Source organism: Lissotriton helveticus, chromosome 3_2, assembly GCF_964261635.1.
Source record: "Lissotriton helveticus chromosome 3_2, aLisHel1.1, whole genome shotgun sequence".
Classification (NCBI taxonomy): domain Eukaryota; kingdom Metazoa; phylum Chordata; class Amphibia; order Caudata; family Salamandridae; genus Lissotriton; species Lissotriton helveticus.
The window spans coordinates 48598502-48622246 of NC_136062.1; the positions used below are offsets into that span (position 1 = coordinate 48598502).

General features: G+C 45.8%; 1 protein-coding gene across 3 annotated transcripts in view; it reads right to left on the reverse strand.

Moving 5' to 3' along the window:
• The window catches only part of SLC12A1 (solute carrier family 12 member 1), a 425119-nt gene that overhangs the window by 162409 nt on the left and 238965 nt on the right, over positions 1-23745 (reverse strand). For all 3 annotated transcript variants that reach the window (XM_078684807.1, XM_078684808.1, XM_078684809.1), the window contains exons 16-17: positions 23210-23309; positions 22984-23095 (exon numbers count right to left, since the gene is read on the reverse strand). In XM_078684807.1, coding sequence (XP_078540933.1) covers positions 22984-23095; positions 23210-23309 — 212 coding nt within the window. The remainder of the gene's footprint in view (positions 1-22983; positions 23096-23209; positions 23310-23745) is intronic.

A 23745-nucleotide genomic window follows, 5' to 3' on the forward strand; every position in this document is an offset into this window, starting at 1 on the left:
TTACACTCCTTAATAACCCCTGCTCACCCCCTTGGTAGCTTAGCACGAGCAGACAAGCTTATCTCAGAGGCAGTGTGTTAAGCATTTGTGTATATACACAGTAACATAGTGAAAACACTACAGATGGACACAACACAGGTTTTATAAAAATAAGTATTCTTTATATAAACTTAAACACAAGACCGCAAACGACAAAAATCCACAATACTACACTTAAGATTGCTTTACAGATGATCAAAGTTACTTAGTTCAAGTTGTTGATAAATACGACAAAGTACTCAACAAAGTACATGGATGCGTAACGCAAAGTAAACAAAAGGCTCGCAAAAGGGGAGATGCGTCGGTTCCGTGATCCGGGAGAAATGATGCGTCGTGCCTCAATGCTTGCTCAGAGTAGGGGATGCGTCATGATCCTTATCGGTGCAGAGGTGATGCGTAGATTCTCGGCCTGCGGGCCTGTTGCGGTGCGCAAGATGGCGCCTTGATCCGATGCGATGATCGGTTGCTATGCGAGAAGATGGCGCCCTTAATGCGGCGATGCGATGAGAATGCGTAGACGCCCTGGCAGCCTGGCGGCGACTCTGTACTTTGGAGCCGCGACAGGCCCTGCAACACGCTTCTCTGGTGACGCGATGGCGACTCTCTAGATGGCGTCACGCTTCTCCGGTGATGCGACAGCAGGCAGCTTCGATGAACACACGCTTCCAGAGAAATGCGGCGAAGGCTCGCTTCTCCGGCGTTGCGACGATTTCAGCTGCAGCGGCGCACGCTTCTTCTCGATGCGTCACGCTTCCAACTCCCAGCGATACGCAAATGTCTGGAGTTGAGATTTCCCAGCAAGGAAATTCAGAGGGGAGCTGGAGATGAAGTCTTTTGTCCCTGAGACTTCAGCAGAAGGCAAGCACAGTTCAAGCCCTTGGAGAATATTCTGAAGATGATGAAAGTCCTTAAAAAGTTCCTTCTTCTTTCCTTCGTGGAGAAGTGTGGCTCACTGGTTAGAAGCGGCAGACCCTGAAGCAGAGATCGGCCCGGCACCAGGGTTCAATTCCCAACGCGGCAGGGTCTTGGGTCAATGTCCCCGGACTCGATAATTCTCGCCGAGGTGCCTACGCTAACCATGGGTCCCACCCTGCAACTCTGGGCAATAGCTTGCTTAATCTCCACAACGGCCCCATCAGCGCTGGGGATGCCTGGCTTCACCTTGGAGGTGCCCAGGAGGGACCATCTCACACAGAAAAGCCAGGACGGGCTCTCCAGCGGTATACAGCGCCAGGACACTCCGAGATGGAGTAACAGTGCGCTTTACAAGTATACTTACCTTACCTTACCTTGGCAATGAAGCAACCACTGCAGGCCAACCCAGCAAACAGCACACTGGCAGAGGGGAAGAAAAGCCCCTGCAGCTTCCTTGGTTCTTCTCCTTTGCAAAAGGTTTCTTGTTCCAGAAGTGATCTAATTTCTTGGGATCAGGGTCCCAATATTTACACCCCAAATCCTTTGTTCTCTGAAGGCAGAGAGGCCTCTGCCTAGTCCAAACCAGTTCCTGAGTACTTTGTTTACATGCCTCTCTCCTTCCTTTCACTGTGCAGTGCAGAGACATCAGACGCCCCACAGGAGGTGGAGTCAGCACAGGGGAGGGAAGGCACAGCTCTGGAGCACTTTGTTGACAAGATTCCTTCTCTCCTTTCACACTGCAGAGCAGAGACATCAGACAAGCCACAGGAGGTGTAGCCAGCATTGTAGAGGGAAAGCCCAGCCCTATTCAGGTCCCAGGTGCAACTCCTCCCTCCCACCTAGATGCATATCTCTCTAATCACCACTGGGCTGCCCCAGCCTGTCTCCTGTAATCCCCAGTCCTGCTAGCAGAGGCAGGCCTGGACAGTTAGGCAAAAAAAATACCTACTTTCTAAAAGTGGTATTTTCAAACACAGAATATTAAAACCAACTTTACTAAAATATATATTTTATCATTCTGAGTTCAGGCATATTAAATTTGAATTTCTACCATGTTCCCTGAGTCAGTAAGGATTATAAAAATGTAATAGTGTAACTGCCCATTCTAGCCTATGGAGAACAGGTAGCCTTCAATAGTGAAAAACGAAAATGGCTGTAATTCACTATTCGGACATGCTACACACACCAGAGCATGTCCTACCTTATACTTACAATGCACCCTGCTCTTGGACCTTCCATAGGTGTGTCTAATATGAAGCAAAGGGAAGGTTTAGGGACAGGCAAGTGGGTGCAGTTGCCAAGTCGACATGGCAGTACTAGACTGCACACAGGCCCTGCAATGGCAGGCCTGAGACAAACTTTACAAGCCGCTTATATGGGTGGCACAACCAGTGCTGCAAGCCCACCAGCAGCATTTGATTTACAAGCCCTGGGCACACATAGTGCACTGTACTAGGGGCTGACAGGTAAATCAAATAACCCAATCATGGAATTACCAATTAGTACATCAATTTAACATAGGGAGCACTTGCACTGTGGCACCGAATATGTGTATGGCACAGTGCCAAAGCATATAACCAGCAAAAACATATCAAAACAGAGGAGGCATTCCGTCAAAATGGGAGGGAGACTCACGCCATTGATGCCAGGTCTATTAGTCTATTTTTTAAAGGTGGCATTTTTAAAACAGTAATGTTAAATCCAACTTTACACGTAAGGAATATTTATCATTACCATTTCAAACATATGAAACATGAAAAGTCTACTCCTCTCCGATCAGGAATTACAGCATAAAAGTATATTAAGGAACACCCAATGCTGCCCTTGAGAGCGGGAGGCCTCAAAGTAATGAAAAATGAAATAGCTTGTTTGTCAGTACCAGGACAGGCAAAACATAAAGTTACATGTCCTATCTTTTATTTACATAGCACCCTGACTTTAGGGTTGTCTATGGCCTACCTTAGGGATAACTTATGTGTACTAAAATAGGAGTTAAAGGCTTGGCAAGTAGTTTTAAATGCCAAGTCGAAGTGACAGTAAACTGCACATACAGGCACTGCAGTGGCATGATATTGACAGGTTTGAAAGGCTACTTCTGTGGATGGCACATCCAGTGCTGCAGCCCACTAGTAGCATTTGAAGTACAAGTATATGGTATACCACTTAGAAAGGACTAACCAATACAACAAATTTGCCAATCTGGTATAAACCAATGTCATCATGTTTAGGGAAGAAGCCCATGCCCTTTAGCACTGGTTAGCAATGGTAAAGTGCTCAGAGTTCCAAAGCCAACTAAAAGAATCAGCAAAAATGGGAGGCAAAAGGCCTCAAATTTTAAAGAACATGAATAAAGAATAATTTTTAACATCACAAGATCTGATCGACATTTTTCATATTGGGAAAACAACTGTTTACTGTAAATCACTTGCAATATTGATATGGTCTAATCAATGTTATGTACATGTATTTGAACCTTTTGAAGAGTGCAGGGCTATTTTGTTTATTTATTTATTGCTGTTAAGCCCATGGGCATGTAAAGCGCTCAACTAAACACATACATAAATAAATAAAAAATGAGTGCACGGGTAGTCTTCAGATAGATTTTTGAAAGATATTTGGGTGCTTAAATTTGAGAAAATATTTTTTTCAGATTTTTCCTGTAACAGTCTGCCTGAAGTGCTTGCGCGATCTGACTTTCAGGAGCTGGGCAGTCGTTCCTCCAGTGATCATGTAGTTAATGTCTTTTGTCAATTATAGTAAGTCTGCCTATTTATAAGTCTGATGGGTCCTTATAGCTCTCTAAATGAAAGCAAGACAGAAGGCTGCAGCTTCTTAAAAATAGTTTGTGATATAGCAGGTAGTCACCCGGAATAAATGAAGGAAAGCATAAAGTGTAGACATCTTAGTTTATTAACCTGGTTGGTGGGTTTGAGTTCTACATCACTGCATTTCCTTTCTGTAGACAGAAAATAAAATTGAGATCAGGTCATCTTGATTCTTGATCAAGCAAATCTGAAACTGACGTGCTTAGTAAGTATGAGCGCAAAATCCGTTACGCTCGCAGATTTTGCGAATTTTCGGTAAATTTGCGATCTGCGAACTCCCGCGAATTTACAGCGAATTCGCAAATCCGTGAGCGGCGGATTCCGGGGGCCAAAGTTCAAGCCTTGCTGGCCTGTTGTAACTAATTTGCGATGGCGCCGGCAAGCTGCCAGCGCCATCCTAAAATAGTTACTAAATTAGCTTCAACAGGAAGCTCTAATAGATAAAATCAAGCATGTGCTCGAGCGCCTGCTTTATTTAGTAACTATTTTAGGATGGCGCTGGCAGCTTGCCGGCGCCATCGTAAAATAGTTACAACAGGCACAAAACGGTGGCGTCTTCTTGAATAAATATGAAGGGCAGGGTTCATTCTGGCACGACGGTCCTGGCACAAAAATTAAACCTCAACCGGAAGCACTTACAGATATCAATTATGCATGTGTCCTAGTTTAAGCTTAAATTCAGTGACTCATTCATCGGCCCAAAAAACAATCGTGAGCGTTGTCAAGGCTGGGCAGATGTGCCTTCTTCCCAAATATACCATCGAAAATCAGCTGTGATGCTGGACAGAGGCCTTTGCATCCTTGACTTTCACCAGCGCAATCCTCGTGCTGTTCCTGTGGCCAGGAGCTTCTGTATCTTCATCTGCTGCTCTGATCGGTCTCTGACCTTTTATACACACAAGAGGCATGTGCACTCGCATGGAAGCCCCGTCCGTTTGGCCCCGCCCACACACTCGTGGTGTGCACCGTCTTCCCGCCATTTACCCACTATGATAGCTCACTCAAGGGACCCCTGCGCCCTTCGGCGCGATTGCATGTTAACACACACCTGGTCGCTGTAGACAACTCTCTTGCACTTTAGGTAGCTGTAGTGTAGTAAAAGCACTATACATTTACCCAACGAGGTAGCACTTACTGATTATCCAGTAGAAAGTACTCCAGTTGAGTAGAGGTATGGCACAAAACGGTGGCGTCTTCTTGAATACATATGAAGGGCAGGGTTCATTCTGGCACGATGGTCCTGGCATGGAAGCCCCGCCCCAAATCCGCCGATCCGCAAAATCCGCCCATGCTTAGTGCTTAGAAGTTGCTCAGTATTTGGAAAATTCACTTTGATAACTTGAAACTATATTATGTTTGTTGTCTACCCGAATGTATACCACGTCGCTGTGTGACATGTATTTTTTTTTTTTAACAAATTTTATTGGGTTTTTGGTTTTCAAATCATATAGCATATGTCATGTGTATACCGTTAGTTTATACCGTTAATGCCGTTTTATAGTACAATCGGTCTAGTCCCTGTTTGTATTACATGGTAAACATATTTTTAAGAACAATATTCAAATTGACATATTAACACATAGCATATTACACAGCATATGTACTATGATATTCATTACCGTGTGATTTACCCAGATGTTGCAAGCCCCTTTAACTCCCCCACCCCACACTTTTGATTGCAGATCCAGAACCTTTACCATTATTTTTCAGTGGTATCTCTGTATCCGATGGGTTTATATACAACTACACATTTATCACATTGACAGACAATCATAAGGTATGGGCGATACATTACACTACAGTAAGACATGTTTAGTCATTTTGATCCATATCGGTGTCCTTCAGTTCAACTAGCATAGCTTCCCATTCTAACGATATCGGGATCTTGCGTAGTCCTCTCGTTTCTTCCCTACGCAGAAATGCCCCCTCAGCACTACTCCATCTTATCATTTCTGTACTCCAGTGCAATATATTGGGGGGCTTATGTGATTTCCATCGCATGGTGAGTGTTCTGATAGCTAATATTAATGCAAGGTCTATAAAACGGTATTGTACCTTGTGTTTAGAGACATGCGTATGCAGCCCCAATATGCACTCTTCTACTGCATCATGTAGCTCGCGTTTCGTTACCGCCCCTATGACGGTCCTAACTGTATGCCAGTATTCTTTAACAACCGGGCATGCCCGTATCATGTGTAATAGGTCTGCTCCTGCCTCCCTACATCTCGGGCATACATGCTGTGTTTGCGGGAACATCTTATCCAATCTACTTCGGGACAAGTAAGCATGATGCAGTACCATTGTTTGAATATATTTGAATTTCGAGTTTCTCGACACCTTTCTGGGGTGCTCTATTATGGCCTTCCATTCCTTGTCTGAAATATTCCTACCTGCATCTCCCACCCAAGGAACTTTTAATGCTTCCAATGGGTCCCTTGTGTGAGCACTGATGCCACTGTACAACCAACGAATCAAGTGTCTACCTCTCCCCATATAGTACACCATCTTTATTAGTTTGTTGCTAGCCCGTTCCTTTCCCTGCAGTGCCCAGTGTTTCTTGACACAATGAAACAGTGCAGCGTGTAGCAAGTACAGGTGATCCGGGGCATTTGTTTCGTGGACAAAGGCATCATGGTCTAATAACGTCTCGTTGTTGAATAAGTCGCCCACCGTGCTGACCCCTACTTCCTCCCAAGGTGTTAATCTACACTTAGTTAGCGTACCGCTAGCCAACGGTATTCCCAACAATGGAGTATTGCTAGCATATGTAACCGGTGTATGCGTGTATCGCAGTGCCGCTTTCCAGCATTTAAGCGCCGTATCCAGTAAAGGGGGTAGGTCTCTTGGCGTTATATGACCAGGCAATAACAAAGCATGCAGCCTCCCTTCGTCTATAGCCACTTGCGTATATCCTATTTCCTGCAGGTTACGGCCCGCCACCCAGTATGACAACCACTCTAGTTGGCAAGCGTAGTAATAGGCGCGGAGGTCCGGAACTCCCAGACCACCCGCACGGCAAGGCTAATACGTCTCCTACCTGGCCCCCATATCAGATCTATCAGTAAAGTATTTAGTAAGTTGAAAGTGACTTGTGGGACCATTATTGGCAAATTAGTAAAATAATACAGCAGGCGAGGCAGTACTACCATCTTCGCTATCGCTATTCTCCCCATTACAGACAATGGCAATACAGTCTAGAATGTAACGCTGGATCTTAGGGCCCGAATCGCTCTGTTAAGGTTACCTTCCAGCATGTCCGCATCTGTACTATAAATCTGTATCCCCAAATACTTAAATGTTGACTGAGCTATTTGCAGTTTTGTGTCCCCGAAATCTATGTCCAGCACATCTACATGTTCTTTGAAGAAGAAAGCATGCGATTTTGCAACGTTGAGAGCCAGACCAGACAGCCCTTCAAACTGCTTATACAAATCAAATATAGGGGTGAGAGGCAATCGGAGATCTCTAATATATACAATGATATCGTCGGCATATGCAGAGAAAAGGTGTGTCACATTGCCTATCGGGATACCCCATTCTAGAAAATCCTGTCTCATTTTGATTGCTAGAGGCTCCAGTGCCAGTATAAAAATGAGAGGCAACAACGGGCATCCCTGCCTCATTCCCTTATGTATCTTATACTCCTCCGATATGTGCCTACCCGTCCTGGTGCGCGCTGTTGGGGCTTTATACAGTAGGCGCAGCCAATCCACATACCCTTTTGGAATGCCGAATTTCGGTAACACTCGAAACATGTACGTCCAGCTTATGGAGTCAAACGCCTGTTTAAGGTCCAAGGAGAGACAGCCTGCATGAGGAAACCGCTTAGGCGCTTCCGTCAGTAAATAATGTAATTTCCTAATATTTAATGAAGTGCTTCGTGCCGGTAGGAACTAGGTCTGTTCTATATGGATCAACCGCGCCAGGTATGGTATCAGTCTGTTAGCCAGGACCTTGCTCAGGATTTTATAATCTGTAGACAACAATGAAAGGGGGCTGTAGTTAGCCATATCTGTATGATCCCTTCCAGGTTTCGGCAGTGAGATCACCAAGGCCTGCGCAGTGGTGAGGGGCAAGGATCCCTTATCCCATGCTTCTGTGTACAGAGCCAGCAGTTGAGGTACTAAGATGTCCGCATACGTCGCATAAAATTCAATGGGGAGCCCATCTATTCCAGGGGTCTTATTACGTGGGAGGCCCTTCAAGGCAACCTTAATTTCATGTGAAGTAATGGGTCCCTGCAATTCCTTCTGCGCCTCGTTTGGTAGAGTTGGGAAAGTGAGAGAGGATAGAAAGGTCTCCAGTTGGTCATGCGTGACGTCTGTCGCCACTCCATAGAGTGCCTCGTAGTATTTCCTAAAGGCTTCATTTATTTCCCCTTGACTGGAAACCTGTGTTCCGTTCTCCATGGTAATTTCACTAATGACCAACGTGTCAGGGGTATTGCGAATCAACCGAGCCAATAAGGTACCTGCCTTATCCGCTTCCGCATGCGCCATTCTAGTGTATGCCTGGTAATCTATAACCCGGAGAGCCTCTAGTAGCTCCGCATGTTTAATTCGCGCTTCTTGTAATAAGCCCTTCTTGTTTACATCTGACACAGCTTCTTGTTCTAATCTTCCCATTGACTCCTCTACTTCCACCAATGAACGATGAATTTCCTGCCGCACACCCACAGTTGCACTAATTGCTTTACCTCTTATAACCGCCTTGAAGGCGTCCCACTCTACCAACCTATTTGTTGCTGTATTACTGTTTTCCATGAAGTAATGCTCTATCGTGTGCTGAAGGTCGCTGCGAAATACTGTGTCTTCCAAAAGCTGCGGCCACAACCTCCATGTGGGGTCCGGGGTAGGTATTCTGCCATATGTAACAACCATCTCCTGTGGGTTATGATCCGAGAAGGTTTAGGGCAGATATGTAGTATGTAGCACTTGCATCGCTTTCCTTCTAGAACAGAAAATTCTATCAGAAAATTCTATCAATTCTAGTGTGCAGGTCATGCACTGCGGAGTAGTAGGAGTATTCCCTGTGCCCTGATGTCTCATCCTCCACACATCGCATAACTCCCATCCTGCCACCCACATGATTAACGCTTCAGCCTGCTTCTGGACCCCAGTTCCATGCAGTGGGAGGTGCGACCTGCCAAATAGCACATCCATTACTGTGTTACAATCGCCTCCCAAAATCCATGGGCATGTATCCCACCCTGCCAGCGCTACGCTCACAGTGTCCCAGAATTTATCTTGATCACATTTAGGGGCATACATTGTACCCAGCACCACCAATTGTTCATCTAACGCCCCCCTTACAAACACCTATCGGCCCTGTTCATCTATTCTCCGCTCGTGAGACACAAATGACACACCATGCCTTACCCAAATCGTGCCATCCCTAGCGTAGTTTGAATAGGAGGTTGAGAAAACTTGTCTTCTCCATTTCCTCCTAAGTTTCACCAGTTCACTCTCCACCATATGCGACTTTTGAAGGAAGACAATCTGAGCTTTGCGGCGTTGCAAGTGTGCCTGTATTCTGTGTCTTTTGTGTGTCGTGCCCATACCCCTGATATTCCAGGTTACCACTGTATAGTTACCCTGTGCTTGCATTTTATCTGACTTTTACTCCATCTCCACAATGTCATGGCTCCCAATGGTTCTAACAGACATGCATCAATATGAATTCTGCAATCACCCCAATCCCCTGCTTTCGCAATACTCGGTCTGATCCGTGAACTATACCAGACCATAACATTTAACCAAACTAGTATATACATCTTTAACATGGATAGGGCCTTCGCCATTCAGGGGGCTGCGCCTGCACTCTGCATGTTCTAGTCGTTATTCTCGAGCTCTTACAGTACCAGGGCCCAATCTTGGAATCGTACTTAGTATTATATGAACCCAACAGTGCTTAAGAAGGGCCTAGGTTTGTTACTGGATATAGGCGCTCTGAAAGAAAGGAAAAATCAAGATTAAACTGTACTTGCAAGAGTCTATCAACCAAACAGGTCAGAAATCAGTTGCAGAGTAGCTGACGGGAACTAGGCCACACTGCCTTCAGTTTCCGAACCATGCGTCTCTTCCTCTTCCGATGAGGTTTTAGCGTCCATTCCTCTGGGGGCGTTCTTGAAAGTGGCCGTAGCTATGATCGCCTGTGTTTTATTCCGTTTTATCAGCTGCGGGGTAACACGTTTGCGCGCCGGTGTCCTCCGTGTTCTTCTACCTCTTTGCCCCTACGTGTGTCCATTCTGGGATCTGCCTCTGTCCTCTCCTTGTGAGACATGCTCTGCTGCGGCTGTCAATTCCATCACTTCCAGCCAGTCCTCCACATCTCCAGGACTCTCAAAGAAGTAAGCCTTCTGGTCGTGTATTACCTTCAGCCGGGCCGGGAAGATTAGAGCATATTTCAGCTGTAGGTCCCTGAGTCGTCGCTTCATCGCCATAAATGAAGACCGCTGCCGCTGAACCAGCACCGTGTAATCTGGGTATAGAGAGACTCTTGTATTTTCAAAGTTTATGGGTGGAGCCTCCCTTGCCTTCTGTAATAAGGTGTCCCGGTCCATGAAGTTTAGCAATTTCACTATCAGCGGCCGCGGCGGAGCGCCTGGACGTGGTCTCCCCATGGGTATTCTATGCGTGCGCTCGATGCAATATTGTGTGGAGAGGCCCTCTTCTGTAACGTGCTCCCGAAACCATTGTTCCATATATCCCAGGGTGTCCGACCCCTCACATTTCTCTGGCAGGCCGACCACTCTGATGTTATTCCTTCTCGCCCTCCCTTCTGCATCCCCACGCGCTCCAGGAGTGTGGCCACCTGTGTCTGCAGTCACTTCACCTCCGATTCCGTCTGCTTCTGCCTGGGCAGCACTACTGCCAGAGTCGCCCCGTTGTCTTTGACCTTTTCCACTGTTTTTGCATGATCTGCCGAAGCAAATTCAGGCCAGTAGTCAGGGTTCCCATCTGCAACTCCATTGCTTTTCTAGAGACCCGTACCTCACGTAGTATGAGGTCCAGTTTATCCTCTCAGCCTTCGAGTGAGGTGGCGGGGATGCAGTTAGATGCCGATACGTTGTCCCCACTATTCACCAGCTCCAGTACCGGATTTGTGCCTCCCTGTTCCGGCTGCTTAGCTTTGGTCCGACCCATCGTTTCCAGTTGTTGCATCCACCAACCCCACCACCACAATGTCTATGACCAACACCTCACGGTGGGCCCGCTGCAATTATATCAATAGGTCTCTTGTCGTCTCACCACCAAGCCCTCGATTCCACAGGTTACCCCGCAGTCAATGAGATAATTGGGCCTCTGGTCAGGCGGTTCGCTACAATAACCACGGGTCCGCTTTTGTGCAGGTATTCGGAGCTCAGCAATCGGGCTGTCCTTCCCCAGCTTCTTCCCACTGTGATCGCCCGTGTCCTCCCACAGCAGATAGTCCAACACCTCAGCACTGAGGGGGGTCTCACCACTCACTGTACTGTAAGGCTGGTTGATCGGTGACGTAGGATAAACAGTGGCTAGTATGTCACACAATACTGATTACTGATCGTGTCATCTTCTCCCATCCAGCTCTATGCCTGGTCAACTTCGCCACTGCTTACTGTGCTACGGGATGACCCCACCGTATGCCACCCGTGTGCTCCAGTGCTCTCTGCACTATGCCATTCAGTCAGCCGCCTGTGTTCATGCGTACCCCAATATATCCACCTGCGCATAGTGGTCTCCGAGGGGGGGGTCGCTGTTAGTAGGTACCCGCCTGCAGTGTGGGTGCAGGGCAGGGTCTGTTCCAGCAGGGTACAGTGGGAGGGGGACTCTCGGCAATCCGTTCCGCAGCCGCTCTATTTTCTCGCTGCGCGGGGGGGTGGAGGGAGAATTCTCTCCGTGTCACACAGGAAGCGGCTGCACAATGCCCTCCGTAGCCGTCCATGCATTGTATATGCCCAGCGCTTTGTGTCCCAGCGTCATCCCACACCGCAGTCGTGTGCCCCAGGGAGTCCCACCTGTATGCTGCTTACTCCCGGCCCCGAGCTCTGCAGCACAATGACGTCACTTCACCTTCCTCCCCCGCATTCCACTCGTCCGTGTGGGGGGGAGATAAGGGGCAGATTGCTACTCCCACTGGTATTGCTGCTCTCTGTCCTCCGGTGGCCAGTCCGGTCGGCCAAACAGGACGGGGAGAGAGGGGGGGATCAGGGGCACAGACAGCACTGGCGTTCACTCTCGCCGGCTCAACCCGGCCCTCAAGCTCGGCCCCTCCACCGGTTCGCAGCACTCCTACCGTTCCTTCCGGGAGATCTCACGGGGAATCGCGCTTGCAGCCAGGGTAGTTCTCACTCCGGTATCGTGCATTAAGCCGTCCTCGGCTCCGCAGCCACCCGCACCAGTCCTTCGCCGGTCTCCGTAGTGTGGGCCCAAAATGGCGCCCTCCGTGCACCGCTTCAGGGGGACGTTTCACTCGTACAGTTCAGCGCCGGTGCCTCTCTCGATGGTCATTTTCTGTTTCCCGACTCTACCGCACCTCTGACTGTAGGAGTCCTCTTCTCGCCCTCTTTGCAGTACACAATTCGTATGTTAATCAGGATAATTTACGGCCCTGGTCCGGAGCTCTTTCACCAGGCGACCGCCATGCTCGGCGCTTAGCCACGCCCCGCTGTGTGACATGTATGACCTGTCCAAAAGCAGGGGCAGTGGAATCTAGTGTAGTAGTGACTATTAATATAATGTCCTAGTCATAGGCTAATATTTTTATTGATTTATAGGCATTATTAAACACAATAATATCAGGTGAAGGACTAATGGCCCAGATTAGTGGTTCCATAGGAAACACACAATGCTGGTAAAAAAGAGCAATGCTAACGGGCAACCTGCTCAACAATGAAAAAGGCTGGGAGTGATTGGTTAATACACAAAGCACCCACTAGTTTTAAATACCGTGCATTAATTGCAGAGAGTCATTAATTAAATATATATTTGGGAAATACAGAGAAATGTCAAGCTGTCTCTTTAGCACTGACTCCATCAAAACGTCTACCCTGCAATTCACAGAGTGACCTCAGATGTTCTTATTACATTCTTCTCTGACACCAAGCCCTTCCTGCCATCAATGAGTCTTTTACGGTTCATTCTAATTTAATTCCTTACTTTTGAGGTCTTACCCACCTTAGACACATCATTTTTGCCGGCAGCAGCTGATCATATATGCATGTTGTCCTTTCTGAGCTCATGCCTTCCGAACATCTTCCTAACCTCCCCCAGACACTTGCAGACTCTCCCTTCTCTTTGTGTTTTTACATCTCCCCTTGCCAGAGTGTTTGGTGCTGAAAAAAAGCAATGTCCTAGGAAGCTGGCCAGCCGTCACACTGGTTTTTGAGTCCCTAGATCCCAGTATCACTTGTGATCATGAGAGAAACATAGATGACAGGCCTTCTTGGGTGAGTGGCCACTGCAGTCTTCAATATTCCATATCTCCTTGTTCCGTGCTAGAAATGCAAATACTTTACTGCAGGATCTATAAAGCATGACAGCTCAAAAGGTGCAGAGCCTTGAAGGGCGGGGTCGTGAGGAGTGGAGTCTATGACAGTCAGCCTATGTATTATTTTTAAAAACCCTGCCCCCAAAGAAATTAACAAGGACCAATGTGACAGCAAAGCTGATCATGTGTACCTAATTTGCCACATACAAAGAGCATTACAAGGTTGCAGCTTTGTATATCCACGAGGTTCCAACGTATAACAGCCGCAAAATAACTCTGATAGTTGAATGCACTAATTGAAGAGATATGATTACAATTTGGAAACAATCAGATTTGACTCACTTGGTAGTGACATGGAAGATTAATGTGCAGAGCAAAGCATATTACATGCAGGTCACAGATTTACTCTTGAAATGCATTTAAGATAGCTCTGCTGATTAATGCTTTTTCGAGCTGAGATTTGCAACTTTACCTGCCGGTCACAAGTTACCAGCATGGTAATAGAACTCAGGTACTTTGGCACCTACATCAAATCCTGGTGCTGTGTTGGATTCTTTCTGAGTCTGCAACAAGGTTCTAGGCTCCACAGTGATCCTTTAAAGCCTGACTCCTCCCACTCAGAATAAGACTCGGACAAAAGAAGATGCCAATGTGGCCCTTTAATTTACGCATTTGTTTCTTAATTGGCAACCAGAAAGGAAACTAGGAGGCCTCTCTCAACCCCTTAAGGCTAAGAAAATGATGCAACACATAAAGGATTCAAGATATACTGCACAAGAAGTTCATTGTGTTGGTTGCAGAGGAGGATTCTCACCACTAAACTCCCCCCAAAAAGTAGAACTCGTTTCCTCTAAATCACTGCCATGCTGGCTTAGATTAGAAACATTTTGGAAGGCTGCAGTAAATTCCCATCAAAGGCCTGTTTGAGAGACGTTGGTTTGCTGGCCATGCCACTTAGGCCATAAACTCTCGCAATCTAGAGGCAAACAGGACATTACGGCTATCTTTGAGCTATGCGAAAAATCCCGGCCAAAGAGATCTGTGAGCATCCATCATCAGTTCACACAGTTACATAGTCACACCCCCTCCACTTCCGGCTCTGCAAACTGTCGCTACAGCAATTCAACCTGCATTCCACTGTGGACCCATCTCTATTTCACTGTGGAAGAGATGTGGCGCAGCGGCCAGAGTGCCTGACTCTGTACCATGGGGTTTACAGTTCGATCCCCGCTGACAGCGGCAGGTTAGCTCAGCACCATGTGACTCTAGGCCATATGTCTTCAAAGTGTGGGGCGTGCCCCCCAGGGGGGGGGGGCGCAGCATTACCTCAGGGGGGGGCGCGCACTCCACCCCACCATTTCACTTTCCATTGTTGCTTCTCACGTTGGAAGTATGTTTTCTGCCTGTGTTGCAGACCCCGTGTCGAGTTAGGGCACTCTCTGATTGGAGCAATCAGAACAGCCAATCAGCATATGGTTCCTGCAGCACTAATGACGACACTGATATTCTTAAATAGAAAAGAACAGCAGTAAAGATGCCAGGAAGTGCCCCGAATTTTGCGTACATAAAGCTGCAAAATACGCTTCATCACTGCTGCCTTTCGCTTCCTGATTGCTGAATTTCATATCTTGTTGCTGACCTTTGCCTCACTTTTGAAGCGTTTCCCCTCGAGGTTATCATGGTTTGTAACCTCGCAGCTACTGAATTTCGCTCCAAGGATTTTACAACGGGTGCATTCTTCTTGAGGATTCCATTCACTAGCAGGTAAGTGTGAGGATTTTTTTTTTTTTTAAAGTCTTCCTCCTTCGCTTTTCTTCCCAACACTAATGGGAATGTTGGGTGTTTTGAAGAGAAGAGGATGCGTCATTAATGCCAGAGCTGCTGACTTTGGTTTTGGGGAATTGGGTTTGAGTCCTGCCATCAGCTCTACATCATGTGATTGTCGCCAAAAACCCTTTATGGAAAATAAATGTGACCGTGATTAAAGTCACTGGTGCTCATGTAAAGAGTTCATACTTTAGAGCTGAGTACACTTGCCTAAAATAGCAAATATCATGAAATATGCCATTTGTCTCTCTTAGAGCAAATATAAATGCTTTCGTATGCAGCTGTTTCTGAATCTTTGGAAGGCTATCTTCTTTATAAGCCAACTATGTTAACAACTGAATGGCTCTTGATGCTGCTAGAGAAGAAAGGCATATATTCTCTTGAATCACTTATATCGCATATGTGTCTGATGTAGATGTCCCATAGGCCTTCTTGAGAAACTGTGGCTGGCCTCCTACTGGTGCCACCAGGCCATACTCCACATAATAACTGACTTTTCAATTGTGTCAGAAATCATGTTTTGCGGGACCCTTTTTCCTGATATCTTATCTAGGGGCAATGATGTGGCGCAACTGCCAGAGCTGCTGACTTTGGAGCTGGGAAACCAGGGTCAATTCTCAGCATCTGCTCAACATCCTGTGATTCTGGGCAAATCACTTAATCTCCCCGTGTTTACAAAAAATGGATATGTGCTTGTATGATGTGGAAAATGCTCCTGTAAAGCACGCCAATGCCTTTGGGTCATGATTGTGCTATACAAAATTGCAAAAAATATATTAAAAAATGTTGTGAGCACTCCGGTTTCTAATTACCACTCACAATTGTGGTTCTCATTTACAAGGAAGTGCTGCAACGCGGCAACCACAAGCCCTTTGGCTGAGCCACACTGCTGCACTTGTCGAATCTACAAGGATATGGTGGATCCTTTTGCTCTCCCCTGCGCTGGCGCACAATTTACTGCCATGTGCAATCTGAAAAGACGTCTTTCAACTTCTATGTGTGCAGCATTAGCACACATAGAACTTAAAATCGTCATTTCTTAATGGTGAGGTGATTTCCTCATTCTATGTGTGCTGCAGAATGTGGCATGCATAACAAGAAGAAAAAAAACAAGAGAAATAAATAAATTACTCCTCGTTGCGCCTCCCTACGCCTCTCCTGGGCAGGAGTAGCATTCAGCTGCATTTCCAGGTTTGCGGTTTGTTGTAAATCTGGAAATGTGTCAGGTTCCATGTGTGTTGCCTGGGAACACCCACAGCAACACCCATGGAACTCCCTTTTCATGCAAAGTGCTGTGTTTAAAGGGGCCATATTTTCAAGGACAGAAAAAGCCACGCAGGGTAGCGTTTCCCATCCTTGTAAATATGGAGCAGCATAAGTGACGCAAAATTGACGCACTGGTGGTGCAAGGGGCTTGTAAATAAGCTCCTGGAAGTGGAGCACAACCTCAGGATTGCACCACCCATTGACTAACTCTTTGGAGAAAATCAGGCACACCTGTGACATTAGTTTTGAAATTGTTTTTATTGATCTATGCAAAGTGTTGTGTTGTGAAACAGAAAGCACCATTGTCATTTTTTTGTGCACAATTTTTCTTGGAGACTTTTCATTTGAAGTTTATAATAAGCATCTGTCACCTAACCTCAGCAGTATAAAAGCTTCAGCTTACTAAACACTATTACTTTAATATTATTTGCCATATACAACATGAACTCTGTAGGTGGGAATGGCTAGCGATGATGCAGAGGACTGGCTTCCAGAATTTGTTGTCAAGTGGTGATGGGGGGGCTCAGCCTAAAAAAGTTTGAAGACCTCTGCTCTAGGCAGTAGCAGCCTTAATCTTCCTGAGTACCCCCAGCGCCTTCACACCCTCGGGGAGTTGTGCGCTTTACAAATACTGGATTTCATTTGTTTTACTGCAGACGGCTGGACGCCAATCTGGAAGGAGCTCATTGTAGGATCCGCTGATTTACAATTAGTTCTGATTTTGGAAGTGCGTTGGCAGTGTTTATTGATCATTGTTTTCACGGGGAATATATAGAAGCATAGATGTGAATGAGGAAGGCACTTGCCACGTTTATTTACAGGAACTATCACGTCAGTTCTTTTAATGAGGCTAGGCTGCTATTTCAGAACATCCAGACTAAATAAAGGAAAGAAGATAGCACAACCAAAAATAGCTACCATTGTGAATTCCTCTGCTTAGGAAGCTGAACTTTTAATGTCATTTGTTCTGAAAGTTTCTATTTTCATTAAGAAGCAGCCCCTGCCGACCAGTTTCACCCGGCGAAGAGCGTGTCATATTTACTGTGGGGTGTCTCAACAGGAGTCACTTTAGGATTCAAGATAGGGGCGCTGAAACGAGATGCCCTATATTTGAGATTCTTAATCTGATGTGCACAAGGGTTTTTTAAATAGTGAAACAAAACAATTTATTAACAAATCATTATTTCCGCCCAGTCTGAATTGCATTGAAGCATTTGATTTAAGTTATATTTGCTGCTACACCGGAAATGCCTTTCTCCTAGCCCATGAGCTGGAAATGTTTATATACGTCTACGATTTAAACGCCTGAACACAGCACTCAGCAGCTGAGATGAACAGGTAACACCTGAAACGATTTAAATAACATGGGAAAACGTTTTTGCTGTTAGATTCTGTAAATTTTACAGCAGATAGTGGAATGTGTTATACATTTCACAATGGAAAAAGCAGCTCAAGTGCACTTTACCTGTAGGCCAACTACACGTTTGGGCCCTTTATGTGCTGCAGGTGAAGTGCTAATTAATTGGACAAGTCCTGAAAACAGGTGATTTCCAAAAGAATAATTTATTAAGATCCCAAAACTAAAAGTGTCCACTTTCAACTGGTGTTCATGCATTTAAATTCGAAACATCATATAATGACCGACCTATGCCACTGACCGCTTTTAATGTGGGCACTGTCTTAAGATATCTGATGTATAAGCATTTAGAACTCCTAAGCAAGCTTTAAGGCACTCAAACGTCCTAGCATATCACTCAAAAAAAATCTCGTTCAAAGGAGCTGCTGTTTTATTAAAGTATTTACTGGGCAAGGGCCTTTGGAGCTACAGAGAAAATCCGTATCCCTTGTGACTCTTGCCTCAGATGTCAGTTTTAGGGCATTGGGCAGGTAGTGCATGGGGGCTGCCTTGGCATTTAAGTGACAGTGTCCCTTGCATATGTGAAGAAAAGTATATATTAAGATTTAAAGGCTGGTATAGATCTTCTTGTAAAATATCAGATCAAGAAATCTTTAGGATGTGTGAAAATTTAAAAAAAAAATTGCCCTGAGCAGTGAACTGTAGTGGTTATATTTTCAGTTCAGGGTCAGATGTGTTAGTATCCAACACCAATGTTCATATTCTAATCATCCAATGATATTTACTTATTAATTTGTTTTTCAAATATCAGTATAAGCCTTTTCCACAGGTTAGTAGCCTTTCCCCATTGTAGTAATTGGGAGCGTAACTCCATTCATATTCCTGTGACTAGATTTTTGCCCAAAGCACTTTTCACATAATGTTTTTTTGCAGTTTTTATTTTCCAATCCTAGGTCCTGTACTATCAAAGCCCTCCTGAACAAATGTTCCTTAAGACATTGCACACAGGCACTTTGCTTTCTCCAACGTTAATCCACCCATGAAATAACAGTGTCTGTCTATACTTATTTTAGGCTTGTAATGAAGATTAGCAAGAGTTTTGAGCTTGGTTACAGATGACTCTTCAAGGACTTCTTCCAATTTGTGGTGTTACCACCTGCCGTTCCATGGAACTAAGCGGTACAAAAGGGGGTGGTGATGGATGGAGCATCTGAACCAATCAAACACTCACACCCAGTCAACAGATCTGGGTTTAATCCATCACCGTTCTTTAGCCCACTCTGCCACCCTAGTTCAGACAAGGCCATATGCAAATCAGTCTGACCCTGTGCCTCATGGGAACAGTCCAGCCCGAACTGCCAAGCCATGCCTTCCCTGGACCGGAAACAAGCTTCCTAGGACCAGTTTCTGGCATTACCGCCGTCTTCAGCCAGGCTTGCTTGAATCCATTGGCAAAGTGAGCAAGGGACTCACGTCTGAGCATACCCTGCCAACTTATGGTGAACAACGCGGTACAAAAGGGGGTGGTGATGGATGGAGCATCTGAACCAATCAAACACTCACACCCAGTCAACAGATCTGGGTTTAATCCATCACCGTTCTTAACCCACTCTGCCACCCCAGTTCAGACATGGCCATATGCAAATCAGTCTGACCCTGTGCCTCATGGGAACAGTCCAGCCCCATCTGCCAAGCCATGCCTTCCCTGGACAGGAAACAAGCTTCCTAGGACCGGTTTCTGGCATTACATTCGTCTTCAGCCAGTCTTGCTTCAATCCAGTGGCACAGTGAGCAAGGGACTCACGTCTGAGCATACCCTGCCAACTTATGGTGAACAATGCGGTACAAAAGGGGGTGGTGATGGATGGAGCATCTGAACCAATCAAACACTCACACCCAGTCAACAGATCTGGGTTTAATCCATCACCGTTCTTAACCCACTCTGCCACCCCAGTTCAGACATGGCCATATGCAAATCAGTCTGACCCTGTGCCTCATGGGAACAGTCCAGCCCCATCTGCCAAGCCATGCCTTCCCTGGACAGGAAACAAGCTTCCTAGGACCGGTTTCTGGCATTACATTCGTCTTCAGCCAGTCTTGCTTCAATCCAGTGGCACAGTAAGCAAGGGACTCACGTCTGAGCATACCCTGCCAACTTATGGCGAACAAAGCGGTACAAAAGGGGTGGTGATGGATGGAGCATCTGAACCACTCAAACACTCACACCCAGTCAACAGATCTGGGTTTAATCCATCACTGTTCTTTAGCCCACTCTGCCACCTCAGTTCAGACATGGCCATATACAAATCAGTCGGACCCTGTGCCTCATGGGAACAGTCCAGCCCGAACTGCCAAGCCATGCCTTCCCTTGACCGGAAACAAGCTTCCTATGACCGGTTCTGGCATTACAGCCTTCTTCAGCCAGGGTTGATTGAATCCAGTGGCAAAGTGAGCAAGGGACTCACGTCTGAGCATACCCTGCCAACTTATGGCGAACAAAGCGGTACAAAAGGGAGTGGTGATGGATGGAGCATCTGAGCCAATCAAGCACTCACACCCAGTCAACAGATCTGGGTTTAATCAATCACTGTTCTTTAGCCCACTCTGCCACCCCAGTTCAGACATGGCCATATGCAAATCAGTCTGACCCTGTGCCTCATGGGAGCAGTCCAGTCCTAACTGCCAAGCCATGCCTTCCCTGGACCGGAAACAAGCTTCCTAGACCGGTTTCTGGCATTACAGCCGTCTTCAGCCAGGCTTGCTTGACTCCAGTGGCAAAGTGAGCAAGGGACTCACGTCTGAGCATACCCTGCCAACTTATGGCGAACAAAGCGGTACAAAAGGGGGTGGTGATGGAGGGAGTATCCGAACCAATCAAACACTCACACCCAGTCAACAGATCTGGGTTTAATCCATCACCGTTCTTTAGCCCACTCCGCCACCCCAGTTCAGACATGGCCATATGCAAATCAGTCTGACCCTGTGCCTCATGGGAACAGTCCAGCCCGAACGGCCAAGCCATGCCTTCCCTGGACCGGAATCAAGCTAAAGGGCTAACGAACGGTGATGGATTAAACCCAGATCTGTTGACTGGGTGTGAGTGTGTGATTGGTTCGGATGCTCCGTCCATCGCCACCCCCTTTTGTACCGCTTTGTTCGCTATAAGCCATGCTGTAGGATAGTTGCCCCTTTGCATTGAGGCACTTAGGAATGTCATCTGGGTAGGTACGGTGGTGTCTGGGTTTCACTACAAAGTGTTCTATGTATGTTGAACTTTAGTTGCTGTCATCTTTAAAGCTTGGTTAACGACTAGCACCCTACGAAATACCGAGAGCTTGTATCTGCCACAGACCTCTGGTCACATTTAGGAAGACATATTATCATGACTGCTGTCGACATGCAGGGGTTTGTCTTAATTCGTGATGCAGAGCCGAGATGTTTCTCTTGACCCCTGCACTAGTAGGAGCACATAGAAGACCCTTTATTTGAGTTTTTTGTCCTCTTTTCTTCATGCACTGGTCGTTAGATCAATATGTTCAGCTGTGAATTAGGGAGGCCTAGCTCGACTTCGAATTTTTGACTGTTTTCAAATACTCCCAAAATCTGAAGTGAACTGGAATAGGGAGATGGCAAGTATTACACTGTCCTCATCTTAAGTCATATTAATTATGGGTATTGTTCGAACTTCCCACAATATTATTCTACTGTAATGTATTTTATTGTACTTTTATGGTCTATTAATTACATCGAATAAAGTTTTGAATCCGAAACTTAATATCACTCAATGTTTGTTGCTGCTTTCTCTCTATTTCTGTGATCATCTGAACCAAGGGGTCGATTATGTGCATTAATGATTGACCGAGAGCTGGGCCTCAGTTTGTGCTCTGTGGGATCATCTTTCCATGATTAGCAGTCGGTTTATAATATTAACATCTTTTAACAGTAAGATTTCTGGTAAGAAGGTGCTTATTTATATCTGTGTTTTTTCGATGTCTGTGACTCTACGTACTTATGTGTTCTTTCTGGCCACAATTCACTAACATTTTACCAGCAGGCTTGTGCATAATACCTGGACTTATGAACTAAACATACAGGCAATGAAAATATGGTTGCTTTTTGTAGTTTCAATAGATACTGAGGGACAGATAGGAAGAGTTTTAGGAGACCAAAGTGATGTCATTGAGAAATGCAATCGGAAACATCTAGTCAATAAAAATGTTTTGGAAACATGAGATTGTAGTCTCCTTTCTGATTTAAGGTGGTTCATAGCTCTGGAGAAGAAAATTCCAAAAGTCAACACCTCGATGTGACTGCATGTATGCATGTATGTATGTATGTAGATTAGAGGAAATGAAAGTAATGGAAGGCTGTATAATGAGACACCATGTTACATTACTCCTCCCTCAATTCCTCCTTATTCCTCCTTACACCCCTCACATTTTGTAATAGATACTCCCAGTTTTCCCACCACTCCACTTAGTTTCTCCCGCATTTACTACTGAGTAGTAAACTTACAGGTACAGAGCTCTCCCTATAGAAGATATAGGAGAGGTGAAGGTGAAGATTTTCACTCCTAGATTTATGAACTGCATTTTGCACAGGCGCGGCCGGTTCAGGTAAGAGTGATGGGGCAAGGCAGCCGGGCGAGCGCAATGTACATGGTCTTATTTATTTATTTTACCTATTCTGTTGTCTGTCGACTTCTCCCCTCCCTGCCCTGCCCCCACCCCGCCCCACCACTCTTACCTGAACCATCTACGCCTGATTTTGCAATAAGCAACTCTCATTTAGTACTTTTTTTACATATTGCAAAATTCAGTTTTGTGATGTGGGCCAAAATAGTGTGATTCCATATCAAAGAATGTAAATGTAAATGTGGGATACTTGTAAAGCGCACTGTTACTCTACCTGAGTGTCCTGGCGCTGTAGACCGCTGGGGAACCCGTCCTGGTTTTCCCTGTGAGATGGTCCCTTTCTGGGTATCTCCAGGGTGAAACCAGGCATCCCCGGCGTCTGTGGGGGGCCGTTGTAGAGATGAGGCAAGCTTAATGCCCAGAGTTACCGAGTGTGTTCCCTGGTTAGAGTAGGCACTGAGGTGAGAATTATCGAGTCCGTTGACCCTGGTCCAAGACCCTGCCGCGTCGGGAATTGAACCCTGGTCCCGGGCCGTTCTCTGCTTACAGGTCTGCCGCCTCTAACCAGTGAGCCACACCTCTCGAAATACTTAATTGCTAAACACAACTTTAAGGTGTGCTAATATTTGAAAATATACAAGCCATTGCTTACCACAAACACTTCAGAGCAGATGCAGAGGCCCATGTTCTTCGTAAATAAATGGGTTACGTCCAGCAGCGCAGGCCTTGTCATCGGTTCTCCAGTAAGCACAATGCATTGAGGCCTGGAAAGAAACACAATGATGTGAGACTGAGTTGAAAGATTTTAACAACGATTCATACACTTGAAATGAAATACAGTGGGTTTGTGTCCTTGTCGTTGCTAAGCAATATATTACCTGAAATTCTTCACATGATTGTCCACAGCGGTCAAATCTAAAGCCGTATTTAATGCATTTACAAAGTAAAGAGCCTGTGTGGAGGAACCCCAGTTAACGTCTGTGAACAGAAATGTACAAATGTTATATACACAGATATGAAAATATATTCAATTGACTTCAAAGAAGAACATGAATTGAAAATCACTGAAATGTACGTGGATATTTATGTGATCATCAAAGTTTTACGGGAAGCCAAAGTCAACATTGAATGTCAGAAAATACCGTTTTCTATTGTCACAGTGCTCAAAGGTGGAAAATCCTGTATGTCGAAGTCACTATGGTTACTAATATTGACTTTGACTTTGGTTGGAGTCACTGCCAGATGCTGTGTAGTGATACAGTAACTGCAGGTGGCACACGTTTTATCTGAGAATCCAGCGAGGGCATACACTTTGGGTAGAAAAGAGGATCACATCAAGACTAGTTACTTTAGTGATTGCAAAAATGTCTAAGTAGCCGGCTTCTGATTACATAATGTACATTTACCTGCTGTT